Source organism: Hydra vulgaris, chromosome 12, assembly GCF_038396675.1.
Source record: "Hydra vulgaris chromosome 12, alternate assembly HydraT2T_AEP".
In the NCBI taxonomy this organism is placed as follows: Eukaryota; Metazoa; Cnidaria; class Hydrozoa; order Anthoathecata; family Hydridae; genus Hydra; species Hydra vulgaris.
This window is the reverse complement of record NC_088931.1, coordinates 49985556-50012664: the sequence shown is the minus strand read 5'-3', so window position 1 is coordinate 50012664 and position 27109 is coordinate 49985556. Positions and strand designations below refer to the sequence as shown.

The 27109-nt window shown below is 27.0% G+C and overlaps 1 protein-coding gene across 1 annotated transcript in view; it reads left to right on the top strand.

Annotated features, from left to right (window-relative positions):
• LOC100199700 (uncharacterized) overlaps positions 1–27109 on the top strand; it is a 202000-nt gene that overhangs the window by 140336 nt on the left and 34555 nt on the right. The window contains exons 21-29 of the mRNA XM_065813582.1: positions 1539–1847; positions 5404–6102; positions 13034–13342; positions 13709–14017; positions 20386–21084; positions 24404–24709; positions 26019–26180; positions 26290–26595; positions 26732–26881. Coding sequence (XP_065669654.1) covers positions 1539–1847; positions 5404–6102; positions 13034–13342; positions 13709–14017; positions 20386–21084; positions 24404–24709; positions 26019–26180; positions 26290–26595; positions 26732–26881 — 3249 coding nt within the window. The remainder of the gene's footprint in view (positions 1–1538; positions 1848–5403; positions 6103–13033; positions 13343–13708; positions 14018–20385; positions 21085–24403; positions 24710–26018; positions 26181–26289; positions 26596–26731; positions 26882–27109) is intronic.

Here is a 27109-nt window from a genome sequence, read left to right as displayed (position 1 = left end):
AATACATTATTATGTATTTTCAGAATAATTAATAGTAATACACACCATAATTTAATATAATATGTATATAATATAACTTAAGTAAGATAACATTTATTATAACAGAACATAAGTAACAACATTAAGCAAAATGTTATTAAAATACATTATGTATTTTTAGAATAATAAAGGCTTGAAAATAGCTAGACCTAAAGCAGTAATAGTTTGACACTAAACACTATCATGTAACCCTCTGTTATAAGTACATCACTTGGCTGGCAAAGTTGACAAATCTTGCTCTACACATTTACCAAGTGACAACACTTTGAAAACACAGAAACAACATAATATAAACATATGTACCAACTATAAACACAATAAATCTGTTCAAATATGTATATAAGGTTAAATATATACCTTATATACATATTTAAACACATTTTTAAAACAATTATAAAACACATATTAATACATACACAAACAATAAAAAAACACTTTACATTATTATAAAAACACATTGATAAAGCAACTATAAAGCACTTATTACCACATACACATACATATCAAAAAAGCATATATGCAAACAATAAGCGTGTACAAACAAAAGTTTTAAAAATGATGTGAGAAAATTTAAAAAAATTCAAAGTACTTTTTACCTTCTTTTTTTTTTTTTCATAAGAACTGTAATCCTCCTAACAAAATTTAACCTTTATATACAATAGCATGTGACATGCCATGTCAGTGTTGGCGCTAACACAATTTTAATTTATTTTTTTAAATTTTCTAAAAAAGAACAAAAATAGTTAATAGTATCACAGAAATATCAAAGTAGTAATAACTATTTTAAGGAAATAACATTAGTATAACTTTAAATAACATCCACACCCCTATTTTCCTTCTAAAAAATAGAATAATAAAAATAAAACTGCTAAAAGAAAAACTAAAACAAACAAAATATAAACAATTTAAAAAATTAAAATCCTATCTACTTTATCTAATAAAAATGTATATATAACTATTTTATATACTTACTTCAATTATAATATGATCTTAACAATGATTATTTATCTTAGTATGATTCTTTATGTAATATATCTAAACTAATAATCAAATTCCAAAAGGATAAAAGTTTTATCTGGCTAAAGAGATCTTTCTCAAATGATTGCGTGGCTTTTGAGAGCGCGCTCTTTTAAAGCCTAGTAACTAATGAAACGATGTTAAACATTAATCATTAAACATTTCTGTAGCAATTATATTAAGATGGTTATATCTTTTGTGAATAGTGGTATGCAAATTTTTGTATAAACGTTCTACTCATTTGTCAGTCAATGTAGCAGCACTCCTTGCATATTTACCTGTTTGTCTAAAAAAAGTAAATGAGAAACTTTAACTAGTTTTATAAAAACTTTTAAAGTTTCTAAAACTTTGCAACATTATAATATTATTTGCTTGTGTAATTTTAAAATTTTTTAGTACCAGAAATGGGAAGCTATAAAAAGTAAGTAAAAAATATATATATATAAAGGAAAAAGGTTAATTTATTAAATTTTTCTGTTTAGCACCTGAGAGCTCTCCAGAAAACTTCACTGCTATTTTTAATCTTTCCTCAATATATTTTACCTGGAGCAGTCTTGAAAACACCACTGATGTTTGGAATGATAATGAAATACCTGGATTTTATCAACTACGCTTCATCTCTGTGACAAGTTCAGTAAATATAAATATAAGTTTTACCACAATTAATACAACAGATAACAGATTTGTTCTTGAAAATGTCAATTCCTGCCTTTTTTATATAGCAAGTATAAATGCATTTTCAGTTGGAGCTGGTCCAAAAAACTATTTATGCATTCAAGATTATCAATCAGGTATATATCCGAGAAAACTCAGTTATATAATAAATGCTTACTCATAATATTTAATAGTTTTTTTAATTATTTTCCTAATATATTTTATATTATAAATTATATATTACAAATAATAAAAGATGTTATAAAGAATTAACAGGATTATGTTTAACACATCTTAAAGAAAAAATAAAATAAAACTGACCTTACTTAATTTACATACATACAATGTATGTATGTATGTATGTATGTATGTATGTATGTATTACATACATACATACATACATACATACATACATACATACATACATACATACATACATACATACATACATACATACATACATACATACATACATACATACATACATACATACATACATACATACATACATACATACATACATTTATAGTAAGTGACCAGGGCCCTACCTAAAAATGAAACTTTTTACAAATCCGGCCCAGGCCCTGGAAAAATTATAACATTTAGGGTTAACAGCCAAAGCTAGAAATAAATTTATAATTCTTTATATATTATAATGTTATACTTACATTTACATATTAAATTCTGGCATATATTTATGCCAGTATTTAATAAATAGGGACAGATATATTAAAAGGATGCATCTTGTTGAATAAGAAGCCAAGCAAGAATGAGTTTTAGTTTAATGTAATAGAGTTGATAGCTCATTTAAGCACTGGCCATGGTTAGAGAAACAGTATAAAAGAGGAAGGCTAAAGCCTGCTGCTGATGATAATAATGATGATGATGATGATGATGATGATGATTATGATGATGATGATGATGATGATGATGATGATGATGATGATGATGATGATGATGATGATGATGATGATGATGATGATGATGATGATGATGATGATGATGATGATGATGATGATGATGATGATGATGATGACAATAATGATGATGACAATAATGATGTGATGATAATCATGATAATGATGATGGCGATGATGATAATGATAATGGCAATTATGATGATGATGATCATGATCATGATGATGATAATGATCATGTCCCCAGCCATATTTTATCAAACCTGGCCCCGGTCTTGGTCAAATATCGACCCTGGTCATTTACTATACATACATGCATACATACACAAGGTTAAAAAAATATGTATTTCTAATTATATATATATATATATATATATATATATATATATTTCTGTATATATATATATATATATATACATATATATATATATATATATATATACACTGGTGAGCAATAAAAAGTGAACAGTACAATTTTTCAGTAAATTATGTATTATTAATCAATTAAAAATATAATACATAAAATATAACATATCGCTTATGTTAAATACATATACATACACATATATACGACTCATTTTGAAAAAAAAATTAATATTTTGTGTGGACACCACCATTTTTCATCACTTCATTTAATCGACGCGGCATCGACTCAATGAAATTTGCTATCAAACGGTCAGGTATCGTAACCCAAACTTGTTTTATGGCTGCCCAAAGTTCATCCAAAGATGAAATATTATTTTTATGGACCTCTTTATCCATATAGTCCTACAAATTTTCAATGGGATTAAGGTCTGGACTTTGGGCAGGCCAATTTTCAAAAAGGAAGATATTGTTATCCTTGAGCCATTTTTTAACTTGTTTAGATGTATGGCAAGGAGCATTGTCATGTTGAAATTTAATTTCATCCTCTTCTAATTCTTCCAGTGTGGGCAGCAAAGATTTTTGTAGAATACTAATGTAATCTTTGGAATTTATTTGTAATCCATCTTCGACTCTATGCAATCTGCCCACACCTTTGGCAGAAAAACAACCCCAAACCATAATTCCAAGATTACCCTTTACGGTTTGGTGTATACAATCTGGATTTAATTGTTCATTCTTACGTCTAATGCACATCTGTGGATGATATGAATGCAAACACAATCGTGATTCATCTGACCATAATATTTTTGTCCATTCTGTGTTTTTATTATATTTTACCCAAGCTAACCTTGCCTTTTTATGGCGTACTGTAAGAAGAGGTACTTTTTTACATGGGTGTATTTTGAACCCCTGATCTTTAAGACGCCTCGAAATTGTCCATCGGCTAACCTTTTTATCATTAGAACACGTAAAAGTTTCTGCGATATGCGTCATAGTGGTTTTTCGATTTTTTAAAACATTCAATTTTAACTTGTGACAATCTCTTTCCGTCATTTTTCTTGGTCTGCCAGAACCTTTTTTTCTAGCTGTTGTTTTACAACAGCTAGAAAAAAAAGGTTGGTGGAGTTCACAAGTTACGTGAAAGTACCTTGTGAACTCCACCAACACTAATGTTTACACCTTGAGCTTTCATAATTTGAATAATTTGGCGTATCGATTTACCGGAGGCACTCATTCCAACAATGATTCCTTTTTGTTCCATTGTTAAATGAGGTCCTCTGTGAAAGAAAAATGATAATATTTTTAATAATATATGAAGAAAATATTTATTTAATGATAAACTATGTATTCTAAATGATTTTTTTTTTTTTCATAAGAATCCAATAACATCAAAATTAAAGGGGATTTTTCATTTTAAATAAGTTAGAGGCATAAATAATAACCAAAATAAAAATAAAAAAAATTACCTTTTATTTGGAGACATTTTTTTCCTTTTTATTTTTTATAATAATAATATAGCAATAATACGTCCTATTTCACCCACGCTCTAATATCAACTACAGATTTTGCTGACAACGTTCACTGTATTCATATCTAATGTTTAGAAGTTTATTCATGTTTTCTTTGAAAGATAAACGTAAATTCTTTGATAGTACGAACAAAAATAAACAAGCTTGTATGAGTTTCTGTCCAGAGCTCTTTCATTTTATGCGTAAGCAGTCGCTGTTCACTTTTTTTGCTTGACAGTGTATATATATATATATATATATATATATATATATATATATATATATATATATATATATATACATACAGACATAAATGCAGCATGAGATGCACACTGCTGATGTCATATAAAAACAGGAAGTTGCCAGGGCTTCAGTACATACATTGACTATCTTATAGCTTGCTGCTACATCAACTAAGGGATTGGTATGGGGCAGCTATCTTTTCTTTGATTATTCTTTGTTTTTTTCATCTTTTTCTGAAAAATCAAAGCAAATGTAGTTACACTAAAAGTGCAAAAATGATATTAGGAAGTTGGGTTCTTATTTATAAATTGTTTGTGATGTATATATATATATACTATACAGTGATGTATATATATATACTATACAGCTCTAGTTTATCTATTAAGCACTCTTTGTGTATGTATGAGTAAAGAAAATATCTTTATATTATCATGTATAACATTGTATACTTAAAAGAGTGCTTAATAGATAAACTAGAGCTGTATAGTATATATGTTTCTGTCACCCACAATACCAGGAATTAGCTAAATGCTAATGTTTATATTATAAACTATAAATTATATTATAAATATAAGCATTTAGCTAATTCCTGGTATTGCGGGTAACAGTAACATATATACTATATATATATATGAATATGTATATATATAATTTTTTAGTGCCGTATTGCATGATACCATTTATTGAAAGTTTTTATGTATCTGGTTCAGCCAATGCTTCTTTTATTACCAAAAATGTTTTGCCAAACTATTTTCGTGGAAATAATATCTACTGGCGGTTTAATGTAAATGTTACAGACAAAAACTATAACCCTGGTCTTCCATCTGATGAGTATCTTCGTAAACCCATTTATCTTATTAACTACTTAGACAAATATTCTGGTCATTCAGATCAATGCAGTTGGGACAATATGGAGAAATATTTCAACCAAAAAATAGACTTTGTTTTAGATCTGGTAGGTTTACACCCTTATACACAATATGAGGTGTCAATTCAGCTTTGCAATGAATTAGGTTGTGGTAATATATCAAATAGTGTTACAATTCAAACATACTCTGATGTACCAAGTTGTGAGCCTACACTTCTACAAATGCAAAACTTTTCATCAACTTCAATGAACATTTCATGGAATGGGCTTAACTCAAGTTGTGCAAATATTGATTTAAAGCAGATTAGTTATACTTTAATATGCAATAGAAGTCAAGGAAGTTTATTAATAAATGAGTTAATTAATGCCACAACAATATTGTTAACAAGTTTAAACAAGTATGAACAGCTTTGTTGTGAAGTTGCTGCTTCTAATATAAATGGCACTGGGCCTCGTAGCTCTCAGAGTTGTGCTTTTACTAATGAAGACAGTAAGAATAAATTTTTTATTCTATATGGGTTTTTTCTTTTATATATATATATATATATACATCAATATTTATATATACATATATATATATATATATATATATATATATATATATATATATATATATATATATATATATATATATGTATATATATATATATTTACACACATATATATATATATATATTTATATATATATATATATTAATATATATATATTAATATATATATATATATATACATATATATATATTAATATATATATATATATATATATATATATATATATATATATATATATATATATATATATATATATATATATATTAGAGTGTCCCAAAAAATAACTTATTTTAGAAATGTCTGCTTATTTTTGAAATTTTATAAAAATTTCAAAAATAATTATAATTTTATAAATGAATTATTATTTTAAATTTCACTGCTTAAAACCTATTGGTAACCTATTTTACACAACTTGAGATTTCAGTTAGATCCTTCATTTTTGGTGAAATGGTATCCCTGTTAAAAACTACTTCAATAAAGCTTGTTCGGTCTGAATTCCACCAAAGCAACCAATCAGAGTCTATTTAGCATATTTTTGGAATGATTTGAAATATGTTGTAAATGTGTTGAAAAAATATGTTGAAATATGTTGTAAATGTGTGTACAGTACAAGAAAAGCTAATGTGTGTACAATATAAAAATATAAATCTATTAAATCAAAACTTGAAGAAATAGACAATCCAGTCACAATTTATTTTATCATGCTATATAATATATTTATATAATATATTATAATTTATTATATCACTCGATTGGTTCTAAGTGGTTTTTTCTTTGGTTGCATAACATATTTTTGTTGTTTTCAACAATATGCATAATGTTCTGGAACATTAGTTTTTTAGGAGTATTTTTTTTTTAGCAGTTCTCACAAAGCCATTACAAAGCTTTGTAGTTCATCACAACATGATATCCTTTACAAAAAATCAAGTAATATTTTTCAAAGCCAGAAAACTTTCATTTTTTTGCCATTCTATAACCACTTCAAGTGAGGAAGCTAGTGCTTATATTTATAATAGTGAAAAATGCAAGAGAGTCTTCAATAAAATCAGTCAAATCATTCACAGTCATTTCAGGAAGCATTGAAAATATAGTTTACCAAATCTCTTTACTTTTCCTTTTGAAGTTATTACATTTGTTGTTACATAATTTTTTAGTGATGTTATTTTATTTGCAATATTTTGCCTCTGATTTTCCTCCAAATTGTTATTATAGAGAGACAGCTAACCCAGCTCATCAGTGAGGTACCGCATGTAATTGCTAAAAGCTTTCTGGACAGCATTAGCAATAGTTAAGGCAATAGCTTTATACTTGAATAATAGATTAAGATTTAAACTGTTCATAGGAGCTGCTAAAGATATAGATCCGCTTTGCAACCATGGAGTACAACAGAATGCAACAAAATGAACAATCATTTGTAACTTAGTAAGTTGTTGTCTAGCAAAAACTGTTCCTTTAGATAGCAGGTTAACTTTCTTTTTTAACAGTACAAGTTTTATAGAGTATAACAATTTTGACATCCACCTTGCATTGTGCAAAGCACTTGGTCTATTAAATTTTGAGAAAAGCACATTTTGCCCATTACTTAGATACAACAATGTTAATTGAATGAATTCTCTATAATCACCTCTGTTGAAATTTTGACTCATTGCTTCTTGGCAAAGATTGGTAATAAGATTTTTTATGTTTACCAAAAACTCTGAAATTTGAGGGATGTCAAGGTCTTCAGTAGTTTGGCAAATCAGATGCTTAAAGTTTTTCTTAAATCTAAATGCCAAACAATCCAATCATTGTTTTATAGCTTATAATACTGATGTTAGTTTAATTTAGATATTAAATAAAAATAATTTTTTTTTCTAAAAAACTTTTCAAAGCTTTATAACCTAAAGATTTGAATAATTTTGGAATCTTTTGGAAAGCTTTTTGATTTAAATTATAGTTAAATACACCTTAGTCTCTTAGTTTTCCATTAAAAGATGATTTATTAAGTTATCTCAATAACTTTGGGTGATCTCAGAATATTGTGTGGTATAGACACAGTTGTGCTTGTTTTTAAGGTTTTTTTGTAAGTATACTGCTTAGCTACACCAAGTTCATTTACATCATAATCAAGACAAACTTCATCTGTTTCCATTAAAGTATTGTTCGAACACCTTAAGATGTTTGATTGTTCTTTTTTTAAATTAATTCGTTTCTAGTATGAAATATCTTGGAATTTTAGTTAAGTTATTAGTATAAATATTTATAAGTTATAAATATTTATAAAAATAACAATAAGCAATAGTAATGACAACAAAAATTATTATAGAAATTAGGAATATTGAACATGTTTTATTAATAACAATAATAATAAACTATACTAAAGACAACAAAAATTGATTATAGAAATTATAAATATTAGCTGTATTATGTAATGTATTATATATTTCATGTATTTCAACTGTATTACATATTTCATATGCACATATCATAAATATGCTATCCCAAAATATTCAATTAAGTCAACTTTTAATATATCCACTTCTTTATATAATAAAGTAAATATATATTCTTTTTTTTTTTTAATAAAAAGTAGAATAAATTGGTTTTAAAGGTTGAAAATGAGTTGAGAACTTTCAGTTCATAAGGAAGGTTGTTCCAAGTTTTTATGCCTTGATATTTTATAGATTTATGTCCATAATTATGAGAGCGGTGTTTAGAGACAGACAGGTTTAAATTACTATTGGAACAAAGGTGATAATGAGTACACTTTTGGAAAAGAAATTGATGAAAGTTAAAGATAGGTTATTGTGTTGGTGGTTCCAGACAAATTGACAGTTTGTTATAGTTGAATATAGTCACATAGTTTTAACACTTTAGAAGTTAGGTAGAGCACATTAGTATTAAAATTAATATTTAAATTTTTCAAGAAAAACATAGAGCCTATTATGCATTGCCTTCTCAAACAGTTTACCTATATTAGAAACCAGGGAGATGGGTTGGTAATTGGTGACATCTAGTAGAGAGCCTTTTTTCAATATTGGAATGACTAGCACTAATTAGCACATTCCTTTATATAATTGTTTTTGTTTAACAAATAATATTTGGTTTATTAAAAAGAAAAAAAGTTAAGAAGTTTAAATAAGATAAAAAGAACATGTCATTAACCCAAGAAATAGCTTTTTCTTGGATTAAGAAAGAATTACTTAAAAAAAGTCTTTCTAAGGAAATGAAAAGAAAACCGCTATACATAACATAAGAAAAATATTTAGAATGAATTCTTGAACAGTAATCTAAAGTAATATAAAACTCCTATTATAAAAAGTGTTTTATAAGGAAACATGAAGTGCAATTGATAAATTTTCAGAAGTTTGAGATTAGTACTAAAATAGTATAAGAATAAATGGTTTGTCATTACACAGGAAAGCATCTCTGTCTCAGAAGGATCCAGCAAATCTCCAGGTCTTTATCTCCCTTCATTAACTACTTATGTATACAACCAACTGTGTCGTTGTTAACAAATGAAGTATTCAGTATATTTTACTAAGTCTTTTTTAACACTACGTATTAACAAAAGGAGCATGCAAAAAGTTAATATCGCAATTTTAAAATAAAACCTCTGTTATCTGCTATCAATATTTAAAGTATCATCTCTGCTATATATACAGGAACAAATGTCCCTGCCTCTTCAATAATAAATTAACATTTAAATTAATAATGTAAACATGGCTTGATTCAACTATTCCTGATGGTTTGGTTGGATCGAGTGACTATTCTCTATTTTCTATTTCACCATTATTGTTGTTTATTGCCCATATTGGGGTATTAACTCTGTCCATTTACAGTGATGCATGAAGCTTTGAGGCAAATTTTCGAATTTGAATTTTGCACTTTTTTGCAGCACAAATGTGAACATTTTGCATGGAAAAATTTAGAAAAAGTTTATTGCAACATTTATGAAGTGATTTTTTAAAAAAATTTCAACTTTTATTCTAAAAAATGTCAAAAGAGTTTGAAGCATCATTTTATTGTGTGGGAGACCATTAAAAACTGTGGAAGGTAGACTGAAGAAATCAGAAATTGTGAACAAACAATTAAATAGATCTAATGCTTACAAAATCCTAACAGATCTTCAAAGAGAAGGAGACGGTTTTAAGTTGGTTGGTTGTAAGTTGTGACATAATCTTAACCACTCAATTTCAAAGCTTGCCAGAGAAGCCAGAACTTTAAAATGATTGGTGCAAAGACCTATCCACAAAGACTTAGGCCTGAAGAGTTTTGTAAAAAGCAAACAATGGTTCAAGCAAAAGCAATGGGCTTTTTAACAATATTCTGGCCCAGCCCATCAAGCCAAGCTGTCAGTTTCTCTACTTTCTTTTGTAATTCCAATAACAAAAAAAAGTATGAGTTTTGTCCTATCTCATTTCTTTGCAGCAAAGATTTTGGAGAAGATTGCACTCAATTTAATTCCTTTTTGTTGTAAAAAATTATATTTTTCTTTATTCACTTTTTGTGTTTGGTACTTATAATTGGATAATTAATGCTCTGCTAATGGTGGTTATTTGGCCCCTAAACAAACTCTTAGTTTCAAGTATGTTTGATGTTTAAGTGTCATCTTTAAAAAAGCATTTGATAAAATCTCTCATCTAGTTTTCCTACTTGCAGCTAAAAATGAATTTAAAATCTGGGCGCTGCTTTAACATGAATTTTATCTGAATATTTTGAATTCAGAAAATAATTTCTATTAAGGTCTTAGTTTTCAGGCTTCAAATCAAACAAAAATGTGTTTATATAGAGTATTTATTTTGTCATTAGTTTTTACATTAAATTACTTCTTACAGTCTATTATTTTTGGTTTTCCAAATTTGAGTATGGTTTTGATTGGCGAGGTCTTCTACAAGGTTCTTGTCAACTTTTTCAAGTCTGCTCTTTATTCTAAGACAAAATTGTTTCAGATTATTTACCAATTCTTTGCATAAACAATTTCTTTTAGATTTATCCAAATATTCTCAATTGGCTGACATTCTGGGGTGTCTAGCATGTTATCAATTTTGACCACATAAATTTTACATTATTTTTTTCTTAAATTCTTTTTAAAGTACAGTGTTACAGTGTGTACGTTCTTCTAGCATAATGTTGTGATTTCAAGTCAGGTCAAGTCTTTCTTGATACAATGTTATAAGTAAAGATTTTGGTTAACTGCAAAACTGCTGTAGGCAAAACACAATTTTAAAACACCTTTATCAGAAATGCAAAACCAGAAAGTTTTTTTTTATTTAAAGCAACTATCTTTTTTATAATTTAATGTTTTGCCTTTTTTTTTAATTTTTAATGATTTACTGCTACATTTAAATTTGCAACCTGTCTTTGAGAAACTCCACTACAATGATCAAACACAATTTTGAAGCATCTAATGTTGCCATAATGTTGACCTTTTTTTCACAAGATTGATGTGTTTAATGAAATTTGTAAATTTCTTTACCCTTCTTTTTTGACAACGTTTTCTTCAGTAAAGAAATATATACTATCTAGGGAAAACCAGAGAATTTCAAAATACCTGTTTTCATTTTCATTTAATTGTAAAACCGGTTAACTGGTCCTATAATTTTTTTATAAATATTATAAAAGCAAATATTAATTTTTTTTATTAAAAATAGCCTTGTAACCTACTAAAATTATATGCTGAAATTGAATCTGTAAATTAAAGAAACAAAAAAAAGTTTAAGAAATCAAAATTTAGCAACATAATTTTTTTTTTAAACAAGAACCAAAGAAATCACAGTTTGAAGTGCACTGCAAAAAGCACATATTATAGTAAAGTAAAATTTTCAATACAAAAATCATATTTTTAAATTCAATAGTATTTTAGAAAGACTAGTGTATCCAACAATTAAATTTTGTAGAAGAACGTAATTGTGTACGGAAATTACCGACTATTGAAAAAAACTCTCTGTTTGTTTCTCTGTTGCTTTCTGTTGATGTAGGTTGCATTGATGTACGTAATTGTGTACAGAAATTACCGGCTATTGAAAAAACTCTCTGTTTGTTTCTCTGTTGCTTTCTGTTGATGTAGGTTGCATTGATGTCAGAGCATTTAATAAGTTTTGGACAGTTGTTAGTTCTGTCTAAACATTTTAAAAGAATGACACAAAATTGTCATTGTTTGCCTTTCCACATGCATTCCCAACCTGCAACACTTCAGATATTGGTTGCTGCACTAAAGATGGTCATCTTGGTGCTGTTGCTATCATCTCGATTTGATTTTCATTTATATCCTCATTTATGTTTGGTTGTGAATCATGATCACAAAATCTTTCAGCTAATATTGTTGCCAAGGATAATGCCTTGGGTGTGTTTGAAAGTTTCACTTTGCAAGAATTTATGCAATGTAGTTAATACTTTATTTTGCAATCCTGAAATTCTTATTATTAAAGAACTTAAGAACTTTAAGAAGTTTATTTAATTTATAAAACAAAAATTATCAAAAAGAAAAGTAGACAAAATACTCAAATTAGTAGTTACTTGTTTTTGGTGGATTGCTTTGTTTTGATTATTATAAATATTATAAAATTGAAATATTGTTAAAATATTCTGTATTCTGTCAATCTGTATAATTATGATAATTGGTAGAAAAATATAGAAGTAAATAAGTCTAAATGAATTATCAAAGTACTTTTTAAAACTCAATATATTCACAGTATATGTGTTTTTAATGTCAATTGTCAACAATAAAATCTGTAGTAAATCTGGTAATAACCTAAAACCATTAAAAAATTCAAACTGTTTATTAATTTAATATGCATAAAATGCATTACATATGTTGCTTGAATAAGATATATTTTAGTTTATATGTGTTTTAAATATATATGCATTATAAATATTTAAATATTTAGTATCAGATGCACCATCCTTTATTTACACTAACTACACTGGAAATAGCAAAACAATTAGAGTTTCATGGAGTTTGGTTCTTCCATTGAATAGCCATGGAGTAATAACTAGCTATGAGATTTGCAAGAGACAATTGTATATGAATGGTTCAACTGAATCCATCCATTGTTTTAAACAGTTAAACTCCTCTATTTGTGAGTTTTACTTGACACGTTTGCGAGCATTAAGCACTTATAACATAAGTGTAGCAGCCTGTAATACAGCAGGATGTGGAAAACAAATATTTATTATGGTTACCACAATGCCTTCTGGTGAGCATTTAATTACTATTACATAATGTGTATATAAATAAAAAGTATTTTATAATTTATTTTGTATTTTGTTTATACATGTGTGTATTTAATTGCGTGTGAAATCAAGATGTTTTAAATATAAGAATAAAGAAGTACTATTACTTAAATGATTAATAAAAAAAAAGTTAAAAAGTTAAAAAGTTTTTAATTGGTTAAAATAGTATAAACTATTAAAAATCTAATATTTTTAAAGTTTGTTTCAAAATCTAAAAATTTTTTTATTTTACATTTGTTTTAAAAGCTCTAAACTTGTTTCTATTTTTTTTAAGTACGTTAGGAAGTGTAACACTGATTTTAAAAATGATTGTTTTTTTGTAATTTCAGCACCTGACAGCGCTCCCAAAAATTTTACTGCTTTTTTTAATAAAACTCTAATTCAATTTAATTGGGATTGTCTTCAAAATACTACTGATGCTTGGGGTGATTACAAAACACCAGGATTTTATCAGCTTAGTTATGGTTTAGTGACAAGCCCAGTACTTGAAAATATAAACTTTACTACAATTAATATATCAACCTGCCAGTTTGTTTTGGAAAATGTGAGTTCATGTTATTTTTATATAGCCAGTATTACTGCATTTTCAATTGCTGCTGGTCCAGAAAGTGTAACATGCATCCAGGATAATCTAACAGGTACTTTATTTACTTGCTGAAACTGAAGTCATATATTTAAGACTATTGTATAGAGTTTAATAAGTTATTATTAAAAGATTAAGGGTTGTTAAATATTAATAAAAAAGTGCAGTCGAATATTTGATAAAAGTAAAATGAAAAAACTAATATAAAGATGATAATAAAATAAATAAAAAAAATTTTAAAAAAAATTATTCAGAGGTCACTTTGTTTAGAGTTAAACTATTAAGTTCTAAATAAATTCTCCAATGAAATTATTTTTACATTTTGATTCTATAGAGATGATTTTTATTTAATTTTTTCATTAAAGTGGCATGTTACTCCCATAAAATGGATAAAGTAAAATATCCTAAAGTTTCTAGTTCACATAATTTTTTAAGATATACAATTGTAAGTGTTCATTTGTGATGTATTTTAATAAAGTTAATTGAATTTGTAATAAAACATAAATAATAACTTTTTATTAATACAACAGTTTTAAAATTACTTAAGTTAAGATTTTTGTTCATTATATATATATATATTTTTTTTTTATTTGAAAGTACAATCCTTCCGGTTAATAATGGAAAATTATTTCATTCAAATGGCTGCCTCGGCTGGCCATGCAGTAGCCCACACGATCGGTCCAATTTTTAAGTACATTATTGATTGTGTGCAGCTGTATTTCACCAATGGCTTCACGAATACTGTCCTTTAAAGCGTCAATTGTCTCTGGCTTGTCGGCGTAACACTTATCTTTGAGGGCACCCCACAAATAATAGTCCAACAGTGTCAAATCGCAGCTCCGAGGTGGCCAAACGACATCAGCTTTGCGGCTGATAATGCAATCTTCAAAAACAGGGCGCAAAACATCGAGTGTAGCTTCGGCTGTGTGGCACATAGCGCCGTCCTGTTGAAACCAAATGTTGCCAATATCCTCCTCTTCAATTTTTGTGAACAAAAATTCGGTCAACATGGCCCAATAACAATCGCCATTGACTGTAACGGCCACTCCTTGCTCATTTTCGAAAAAAAATGGCCTAATTATGCCTCTGGACTAAAATCCGCACCAAACAGTGACTCGTTTTGGGTGCATCGGCTTTTCAATGTATGCGTGCAGGTTTTCTGTGCCCCAAATGCGACAATTTTGCTTGTTTACATACCTGCCAAGATCAAAATAAGCTTCATCTAAAAATATGATTTTTATGGCAAAATCGGCATCTTCTGTAATTCGATCGCAGGCCCACTTAGCGAAGCGAAAATGCATTGGATGGTCAGTTGGCTTCAACTCCTGAACCAATTGGACTTTGTATGGCGTCATACTAAGGTCTTTATGCAAAATTCGTCTCAATGATGTCTCCGAAATGTTCAATTGTTGAGAACGACGGTGAATTGATGTTGATGGCGCTTCACGCACACTTTCTGCCACAGCAGCAATATTCTTGGGTATACGCACTGTGTTTGGCTTTTTACGCTTTGGTTTATCGATGAGGATGCCAGTTTCTTTCACTTTTTTCACAAGATAACGAACATACGGAGCTGACGATGCCTCTCTTCTTCCAAAATCCGCACGCAATTTTTGCACACATTCTGCAACATTACCATGATTTTCAAAGTAATGTCGCAATATTTCCCAGCGTTGTTCAAGCATATACACAACCATATTCGTTCAGCGGAAGGATAAAACTAATTATCTATCAAATCAGACATGAGCTAAGTGTTACTATTCACGAAATAAGCACTAGTTGAAAAAAAAAAGTTAGATGGCGGACCCGTTATATATATATATATATATATATATATATATATATATATATATATATATATATATATATATATATATATATATATATACAGGGTGACCACAAAGTATCCGCACAGATAAAGAGCTTAATAAAAAGCATGTAGAAAGTATTTGGAACACAAATTTTATTTTAAAACATTTATTGAACTATAACAATTATGATTCAAAGATTGAATTTGAATTTTCCTCCATCAGCAAAATAACAGGCCTGTAGGCGTCTCGGGAATGCTTCAACGGTGGCGAGCAAGTAGGCAGGGTCCAGAGAATCCCAAGCTTTCAGTAGTGATTTTTTTAAACTTTCAATATTTTTATGCGGCTTTTGGCATGCCTTTCCTTCTAGGACGCTCCAGACTGAGAAATCCATCGGGTTAAGATCGAGGCTCGATGGTGGCCATTGAGAAAAGTTGATAAAATCAGGAAAAGTTGCCGCACAAAGGAGAAACGCGCACCATTCTAAAAAAACCAATTGAACATAGTTTACAAAGTATATAAAGTAAAGTATATAAAGTTTATGACATAATATTAACCAAAAACAACATATAAATAAGAAAATACATAAGTGCTTTTATGCTTATATTTTCACAAGATGAAACCGTCTCGTGTGCGGATACTTTGTGGTCACCCTGTATATATATATATATATATATATATATATATATATATATATATATATATGAATAATTCTTAGAGTGTCTTTATTATTAAATTATGAAATTTTTACCAAGTAAATTGCAAGTATTCCTATGCCATTAAAGTATATAGATTAAAGCATATACTGTTTATTTAGTACATTCTATACAATCTAGTGCATTTTATTAAAAAAGCTAGAAGCTACGGTTAGTGTTAGTAAAATAAAAAATATATTCCATTTATTGCTGTGATTATTTTGTAAGTTATTTTTATTATCATTTTGTATTATTTTGCCGGTTTACATTCTTTTCAACATACTTTTATGATAGTTGTTTGTATGAAATTGAAAAATTATCTTAAGTTTATTAGAATAATAATAATATTAATAAAATCCACTTAACCCCTTGAAATAAAAACATTGTGGGAAATTTTTTATTTGCAATGTCTTATTTTCTCCTTTTTAAAAAAAAAGTGTGCACAAATATCAGTGTGTATGCTTTTTATCGCTAAAATAATTTTTTGACCTCAGAGTTTAACTGGGATAATTTTATTTTATACAGGTATGTAGAACTATTTGAATTGATTTAAATAAATCTAGATAATCATCACACTGTTACGAGATAAATAAATGTATAAAACCAGTAATTATATTAATGTGCAAGATAAATAAATAAATAATGTGATATTGAAACTAGTAAAACATAAAATCATTAAAATATTAGGGTGCATGTAACACATTTAAACTTAAGAAATAGTTAACTTATGAGTCAAAAGTTCACTTTTGACTGATAAGTCAACCATCTGAATGTCGTTTTTTTAATTATAAAATTATAAATGACAACTTCATATTTAACATTCAGATTTAAAATTGTTGATAATGACTTTTAAATGTCACTACTGAACTCAACATATTTGAATTAAAAAATCCAATTGAATAACGAAATAATGAATCATAATAAAAACTGTTGTTACATTGGTTTTATAAATAAAATAGTTTCAACTTTTATGTTTTTATAAATGACATTCTGTAAATTCCCTGATTCTGAACAAAATTGCACTTAAAGTTGAATAACTCTGTTTAGTTTTGGAATTTCAAATTTATTTTTTTTAAATAAATAAACTAGAGCTTAAACTGAATTGAACCATAACAGGCAACAAGTATATTGATAATAAAAATGTTGTTCTTTTTTAATTTTTAAAAGTGAAGTTTGCAATTGAAATAAGAGACATGTGTCCCTAATTCCGAGCATACATATCTAATTTCAAAAAATAACATTCAATTTAAAATAGTAAATAATTTATTCTTGGATAGACCTAAGTAAAAAGATTTTTAAAATATTAGATTACATTTTATTCTTTAATGTTAGGGCATGACATTGCGTTGATACATTTTAAAAAAACTCATCTTTACTGTCATTGCCTATATCTGCCAGTTAACCACTGTTAACTAGCAGAAATCTCAGGTTTCAATTAATCTTAGTTTCAGGTGGGTTGCAGCCGAATGCTCTCCTATTAATCGAATTGATTTTTTTATCTCTTGCATAGTTTTTAAATAGCAGCAATTCAAAGACTGAAACATTGTTCAGTAACCCCTTAATTTTGTTCTCTAAAAATTATCATTTTATACCCCTCCATTATTATATATTTTTCCCCAATAAAAGTATCACAGTTTTCAATCATTTGAAGGTGGCGATCCTAGCTGTACTGTGCAGATTTGATAATTTTTTAAAAACTAAAATAAAAAAGTTGTAGTACCCAAAAAAATATTGATTTAAAACATCATGCTGCAAAAGATAAAAATTATAAAAGTTATTCACACTCCTTGTGTGTGAATTCAATTGTTTCATGATAACTGGTAATAAAAGGAATATACACTGTTTTCACATGCAACCTATTTGCTGCTTGTAACTTTATCCAAAAGGCTTCTGCAGGAATAACAAAGATGATTTATTTAAATATTTTAGCTTGCAGCAGGAAGACATTAAATATTTTGAATAGTTTTTTTTTAGCAACTTGCGTAGCTTCATTGTGAGCCATTGCAGATAACTTAGTCATATTATATATGTTGTTCTTTTAATTATTGTTCCCTTTTCTTTACTACTGACCAAAGGCTTCACATCACTAAGCATACTGAGTACTGATTTAATAATGTCAAAAGATGATTTTTTAATGGCATTATTGTTACTATCTAGTTCTTTGAGCACTATTTCTTTTATTGAAAGTTTATTCATATAGTTTTTTGAAATTATTCCAATTGTATTATCCAGTGAAATTTGTGAACTGCCTGACTTTCCAGAAAAACAATTGTCAATTTTACAATTGAAAAATAGCTTTGATAGCAGTTTTATTTGGAGTTATAAAATAGAAGTTTATATCCATAAAGTTTGTTTGTGTGAACTAAAAAAATTTAGCGCAACCATTCTATGAAATTTTTGCTTTCTGTCCAACATGATCTGCTGGTAGAATAATAAACATCAGAAACTCCACCTTGAACCCAAGTTTTCATCAAATTTTGACCTTTGTAGATGACTTGATGTGACAGAAAATTTCCAAAAGCATCACAACAAGCTAAAATTGGAGCCATTTGTTTTTCAGTTGTTGGCGGCAATTGTTTTGGGTTTTTTAATCCTTTTAGACAAACAATATTGACATTATCTTGATTTATTTTCAATCAACTTTCATCACATTTAAACACTTGAAATGGCTTTTTATTTAAATTATGCCAAAAATCTTGATAAAAATATCAATAAACAGCATCAACTTGGGTGAACCATTCTTTAATAATTGCTGGTTCCAAAGACACCACTCTTACAGCTTGCATAACAGTAGCCTTTCTATCACAAATTTTTTTTGCATGTTTTATGAAACCATAGTACCACTTTTGAGTTGGATTACTGGCCTTGAACAAAAAGTTTTGATTAGATTATTTCAAATATTTTTTAACCGCAGTTAAAATATCTTTTTTTTTTTAAGCTGGAGCCAATAAACTGTACAAGTTCAACAATAAGCCTCTCTGTTACTTGCCTACCAACATCAGCAGCTCCATTTATTCCTTTTAATCTGTGAAAAATAGTTGTTTTAAAATGCTATAGCATAAAGCGCCATTTTCTTATTATTGATAAAGCGTTAGAAAAACAAAAACATTTTCTTATTATTGTCTCAATACCAAGTTTAATTTTTCTTTCATAATCTTCTTCTTTTTTTTTTTTGAAATTTTTTTGAAATTTTTTTATTAAAAAATGTAAGGAAAACAAGATGTTTAAAAGTTCATTAAAAATCTTTAAAGCATTTTTGAGTTTTTGAGTTTGTGTTGTTAAAATACTATTGTTAAAAATTGTTGTTAATTACTTGCATGTAAAAACGCCAAATTTTGCAACAACAAAAAAAGTATTCTAATATCTATTCAGAATATGGGAAATGTTTAAACTATGCAGAAAAAGTACTGTCTTTTAAATTCTTTAATTTATGTTTTTTAGATCTTGCTTTTTATCACTAGCTTTTGAAAATTTTTTTTCAGATAAATAATCACTGTCAAATTTTAAATTGTTGATTTTTCAGGGTTTTAAAAAGTGTTTTATTTGCAATTAAAAAATTTCATAGTATCAATATATATTTTAAAAATATTTTTTCATATTTTCATTAGCCTTGTCTTCCAATTTATTAATCAGTTTTTCTTTTAAAAATCCCACAAAAATAAATGAGGTCCAATAAGAAAACTAAAGCTGTTCAAAATAGGCACTATTCGGAATTAGAGGAATCTATGTTATAGTATGAGTGTCATGAGGTTTGTAATTTTTATGTCATTAGTTTTATAAATGACATCCTCAGGTCACTGTCATTGTGTACATATTTTATTGTTTTAAGATTAATTTTTTTTTTTGTAAAGTTATTTTTTTGCTTGTCTTTATTACAATTTTTTTTACTTACTAATTGAAATTTAAAATTAAATTTTTAGAACCACTCTGCATGAAACCATTTATTTCAAGTTTTTATGTTTCTGGCTCAAGTAGTGCTTCTTTTATTACCAGCAGTTGCCTTCCAACGTTTTTCCGTGGAACAAAAATTTATTGGTTTTTTCACATAAATGTTACAGAAAAAAACTATAATCCTGGTCTTCCATTTAATGAGTATCTTTGTGTACCTGTTTATCTTAACAATTCCTTAGAAAAATATTCTGTTTATTCAGATCAATGCGCTTTAGATGATTTGGTGAAATACTTCAACCAAAAAACAGACTTTGTTTTAGATCTGGTAGGCTTACACCCTTATACACAATATGAGGTGTCAATTCAACCTTGTAATGAATTAGGTTGTGGTAATATATCGAATAGTGTTACAATTCAAACATACTCTGATGTACCAAGTTGTGAACCTATACTTCTAGAAATGCAAAACCTTTCATCAACTTCAATGAAAATTTCATGGAGTAAGCTTAACTTAAGTTGTGCTAATATTGATTTGAAACAGATTATTTATACCTTAATATGCAATCAAAGTAAAGGTAGTATGTTGATAAATAAGAAAATTAATGACACAACAATATTGTTATCAAGTTTGAACAAAAATCAACAGCTTTGTTGTAGAGTTGCTGCCTCTAATGTAAATGGAACAGGACCTTACAGCCCTCAAAGTTGTGCATTTACTGATGAAGACTGTAAGAAAATTTTGTTGTTTTGTTTGTCTGTTTTTTTTTTAGTGTTTTTTTCTAGCGTATTTATTAATTTTTGTTTTGTACTTACAAATAAAAGTAAGCAAAAAAATAAATTGCACAAAATTTTTTTTTGAAAAAATTTGTATAAAATGATTAAAAAAGGTAGTTAATTTTTGTTTTAAAGGGGAAAAACTATGAATTATTTGAAAATAGCATTATATTGAAGCATATTTTTCAAAAATTGTCAAATATAAGTTCATATGACGTATAAAAATCAACTGTACTTATATTGATCAAATATTTTCTCGCAAAAAAATAATGGCACAAATAAGAAAAATTCCAAAATTAGACAAAAAAATTAGTATTTAGAAAAAAAATTTAGTATATCAATATTTAGTAGGACCACCCTTTGCCAGAATCACTCCTTGCAAATGTTGAGGCATTAGTACCACAAGAGATTTGGTTTCTTCTGGAATGATTTTCTCCCATGCTTTGACTATTGCTGCTTTTAGATAATTTTATCTTCTGTAAGCTTGATCTCCAATTTTCTGTTCTAGAATGTACCACAAATGCTCAATTGGATTAAGGTCAGTGGATTGGGTAGGCCATTCCATCACATTAATTTTTTTTTTTTTTGAAAAAATTCCTTTGTTGCTATGGCAGTATGTTTTGGGTCATTGTCCTGTTGAAAGACGAAGTTGTTTCCAAATCTAAATTTACAAGCAGAGGGTTTCAAATTTTTATTTAAAATGTCTATATACAAACTGGCGTTCATAGTTGATTCAATGAAAGTCAATTTGCCAGCTTCTTGCCAAGCCATTGATCCCCACACCATGACATTTCCACCACTGTGTTTTACTGTTCCTCTCATGCAACTCAATTTGTATGCCTCGCCTTGTTTTCACCAGACTTTTTGCTGTCCATCCGAAGAAATCATGTTAAATTTGGATTCATCACTCCAAATTACTTTCTTCCAGTACTCGGTAGTCTTGTTTGCATACTTTTTTGCAAATAATAATCTTTGTTTCATATGTCATAGAGTCAAATAGGGTTTTTTGCGACATACTCTACCATGAAATCTTTGCTCTCTAATTCTATTTCAGATAGTTTGAGCTGAAATCATGATTTTGTCGTTGTTTTTAACTTTGTCTTCAATCTTTTGAGCAGCTTCAAATCTGTTTTTCTTCACTTGTAAAATAATGTTTCTATCAATAGCAGCAGATGTTTTTTTTACAGCCTTTGCCTGATATATCCGTTGTAGTCCCATTCAGTTATGCTTTTTTATAATGTTGCCACAGTTCGAAAAGGGATTCCAGTCTGTTTATTAATTTCTCTGTAGGTCTTGCCACTATTTACCAAATCCACAACTAAGTTTCTTTGAGAAATCGTCCAATGCTGTTTTACAATGCGCATGTTGCTATAAATTATTCAATTTTATTCAATTAATCAAAATTTGTGTTTTACAAATATATTTTATATGTTACATATGAACGCATCTTATGTGTTACATGTGTAAATATAATTTTAGACTTGAACTTACCAAATTTTTATTTTTTTTCCCACAAAAATTCAAAATAATACTAAATAAAGTTTTTGCGCCATTTATTTTTTTGCTTCCAATATAACAACTGTGTGCTTTTAATGTTTTTAAAAACAATAATCCTTTAGTAAAATCATGCACAAATACATATAAAAATCTTCATAATAGTAGTACTCTTTGATGTGCATTTACATTTTTTACAGTTTTAAAAAAAACATGAGAAAACGGATGTTAAAAAAAAACTTAAAAAAAATGCTTGTCTCATTTATTTTTTTGCCTGCTGTAGGCATTCTCTTAATTTTTTAGTTTTTTAAGCATGATAGGATATACATCATATAGGATGTCCTAATTTTTTAAAGAACTTTTAAGTTGAATTTAAAATTATTATTTTCTCTTTGACATTTGTTTCAGAAAGTAAAATTGGAATTTTTCTTATTTATATAATGATATATAAGACGTCCTATGTATATATATATACAGCTCAAACCCAAGGCCTCAGTTGATGTATGTAATTTAAACTGATTTTTTATAACAAAAGCATTAAATTTTACTTTTTCTTTTTTGTTTGTTTTTGATATTCGAAATATATTTAATATACTCAAAGATATTTACTTGCTAAAGTTAGTGATTGCAGCAATTCTGGTAATGCCTTTACAGTAATAAAAAAATTATAAAGTTTTCAAACTCAAAATTGTCTTAACTAAGATTTTGAATTTAAAAAAAGGTTCAATTTATTCAATTTTTAAAGACTAAAGCTCTAGTTGTATGTTTACTACTTTCTCTTATATTTATTACAAAGAGATTAGTTTTAAAAGAAACTTTTAAAGAAAATTACAAAAAAAATTTTTTAACTAAATTAAAATTTATTAATGATTTCAAATTTTATTAAATTTTCAAACAATAACTTTATTTGTGTAAAATTTGTAAATAGGTGAGTTTTATGGTTTTTAAATTGGATATATATATATGCAATATTATCTTTAAAAATTCGAGATAATGATGAAAATTTTCTATATGAAAGTTATAATATATAAATTACCTAAAATAGATTATCTCAAAATGAGCTAGAACATCTGATAAAATTAATTACAATAAAGTACAATACATAGAGCTAATTTGTAAAGCAAACTAATAACCAAATTCAGACAAATTTTTTGAACCAATTTTATTTATATGAGTATGCACACACACAAACACACACACACACACACATGTACAAACACACTCTTAAAAATATTATTTCAAGATACCTACCAATTGGATTAATATCAGAAGAGGATCTAAAGGCACAAAATAAAGACATTTGGAAGCATTTTAATAAAAGATCTTAAGAAAATATACATACTAAAGTTTGATTAAATATTTGCAAAAATTTAATGATAATTTATAACAAAAGTAAAATTATTTTAATATATGTTTATATATATTTAAATTGATATAGATATTGAAATGGGTATAGTAAAAAAAGACCTAAATAATATTTCCATTGTTCACTGGCAACAAATAACATTTAATTTTATAATTTTTTATAGTTTTTTACTTTGACTAAGTTATAGTTTTTGACTCAATTATACAAATTTCATTATGAAGCTTAACTATTTATAAAAGCTTTAAAACATAAAATCATCAGTGAGTATTTAAATTTTTGAACTTTTAACTGAAATCCATATTATGGCTTTAAGAAAGATTACAACTTAAGTAAACAACAACAATTTTAATTGTTGCCTCTTTAACTCAAACTTTTATATCATTTTAAGTCGTATTTTTATATATTTTTTTTAGTACCTGATGCTCCACCCAACATATTTAATAGCACAGACAGCTATACAACAATAACAGTAAAATGGTTACCAGTTTCTAAAGAAAATAGTCATGGAACTATTACTAGTTATGAGATTTGCAGGAAACAACTGTACAAAAATAACACAGTTGGGACAAACTATTGCATTAAACAAATCAATGGCTTGATACTTGAGTTCAACTTTACAAATCTTGATGTGGCAAGCACTCACAATATTAGTGTAGCAGCTTGCAATAAAATTGGCTGTGGGAAACAAATTTTTGTTTTTGCAAGTTCAATGCAATTAAGTAATTATTTTATCTGTGTATTTTTTTGTTTGTTTACTTTCTTTGGAACATGTACAAATTAAAACAGCGTTTTAAGTTCTTTTTAAAGTTGAGCAAGTTGTGACACCAAGTGTTGCAATATTTGAAAAAGATTTAACCAGGGATTTATAATTTAAAAATTTGAATATTTTTATATAAATAGTAATAAACATAGATAACTTTAAAATCAGATGTATTTATATATTCATTTTTATTTCTTGTATTACTTTACAGTACTAAAAAAATTTTATTTTATAATTAGTTTCCCCATATTTAAAAATATTTTTGGTCTTTTTTTAATACCTAAATACAACTTACATTTAATTAGTTTTGATATGTCTACGTGTATCTTTATCGTAGTAAGATGTGCTTTACCTGTATCTGCTAATTTATCAAAGTTTTTTTGTTTTTTTTCCTTATTTCAAAATCTTCAGCTAATTTTGAATCTGACTGCACCAGATATATAGGACAGGTTAGTTAAGGTATTCTTTAAAACACTGACAGTAAGCAAAAGATTTAGGTTGATATTTAAAACTCATTATTGGTCTATTGTTTTCAGACATTGGATAAAGAACTAAGTGCGTTCTATGAAGAAAACTCCTTAACTCAGCAAATAAAACACAAATGTTAAATAAATTTAATCAATATATACTGACAAATGATAATATAAGGCCATTTTCAAACAGTTTGTAATTAATTTTAAGTAAAAATAATTTATGATAACGACATCAAGTAATATTAATGATGTAAATAATAATAATAATAATTGTAATAATAATAATATTAACAATAATAGTGATAAAAATAATAGTATTAATAATTATTATTATCATAATAGTAGAAATATTTATAATAACAATAAAAAATAAAGCAATAATAACAATATAAAATAGATAAGACATTACATATAACTTAAATAAGTAAAATAATAAATAAAAATAAATGCTAATAATGGTTGTTAAAAATAAAATATATACTAAAAACAAGTATTTTTAAAAACATAATTAAACACCATATAATTATGGTTTTGTTTTTTCTTGATTTTGTTTTTTCTCTTTTTTTTTCTCTTGTGGTTGTTTCTTCTAACAAAAAAGTTATTTAGGAAGCTATTTTTTCACTTGGTTAGCAATCAAATAATATACAATAGTTACAACTAACAGTTAACAAAGCCAAAATATTTTTTTTTTTGTATTTCAAAAAGTAATTTAAAAAATCATGGGGATGGAGAGCCTTTTTAGTAATGATACATAATATAATTTAATGAACAAGCTAAATATCACTATTTTCACAGTGAATGCTAATTGGTCTGCATGGTCAATATGGAGTGAATGCAGCCAGTCTTGCAATGGTGGAATAAGAATAAGAAGTCGTCAATGTATTAAAGCCATAGATAGAGCTCCTTGTATTGGAAGTAACTTAGATAATGAAACCTGTCAACTTCAAAGATGCTCAAGTATGTTTTTTCTTATAAATATTTTGTATTATCTCATTATGCTTTTGTTAATGTTGTCTTTATATAATCTACAAGCTAAGTTTTATATTTTATGTTGTTGATTTTTAAGGTTTTGTTTTGGGCCAAGCAGGTATTACTGATTGCAATTCTATTTGCGAAGCAAAACAATTACTTTGTTCAAACAGTTTTCCAAAATTTTATAATGATACCTCCATTTTTTTGGATGCTTCCCCACCTATTATATGTTCAAATACATCTACTTTGAGTGCATATAGCTCTAGTCAAGATCCTAGTTTCAACAGTATTAATGGAACATGCTTGGGCTATGTAAATTTACCAACTTATTTTCCTTGCAAGAGTGACAGTGATTTTATTCAGCAAAAAATGCATAGATTGTGCTATTGTATAAGTAAAGGTATTAAGTTGTTAAATTAATTTTTTTATTTTAACAAATAAAAAAGTACTATTAATTTGTTTTTTATACTTTTTAAATAACTATTTTTATAATGTCATCATATTAACATTAAAATAAATTTTTTATTCTTTTTAAGGAGATATTGGGTTTAGTGTATGGTTAGAATGGAGTTTTTGTTCTGAAACATGTGGAGAATCAAGTGTTATGATCAGGACCAGAATATGCAATGGAAATTGCAGTGGTGCTTCTTTTCAAAAAAAACGATGTGATGTTCCGGTGTGTCCAGGTATATATTATTATCAAATTTTTGCTTTTGTTTTTAATATAAAAACTTTAAATAAGTTATAATTAATTAAATATTTAATAATAAAAAAAAATTATAATGCTAAATAAGCATTATATTGATTATTTTTGTTCCCTACAATTCTTCTATTTTTTGCAAAAGCCTCTTAAAGAGTTTTTTTTCAATCCTTTGAAATTTTGATAAATTTAAAAAACTGAAAAAGTGCTTTAT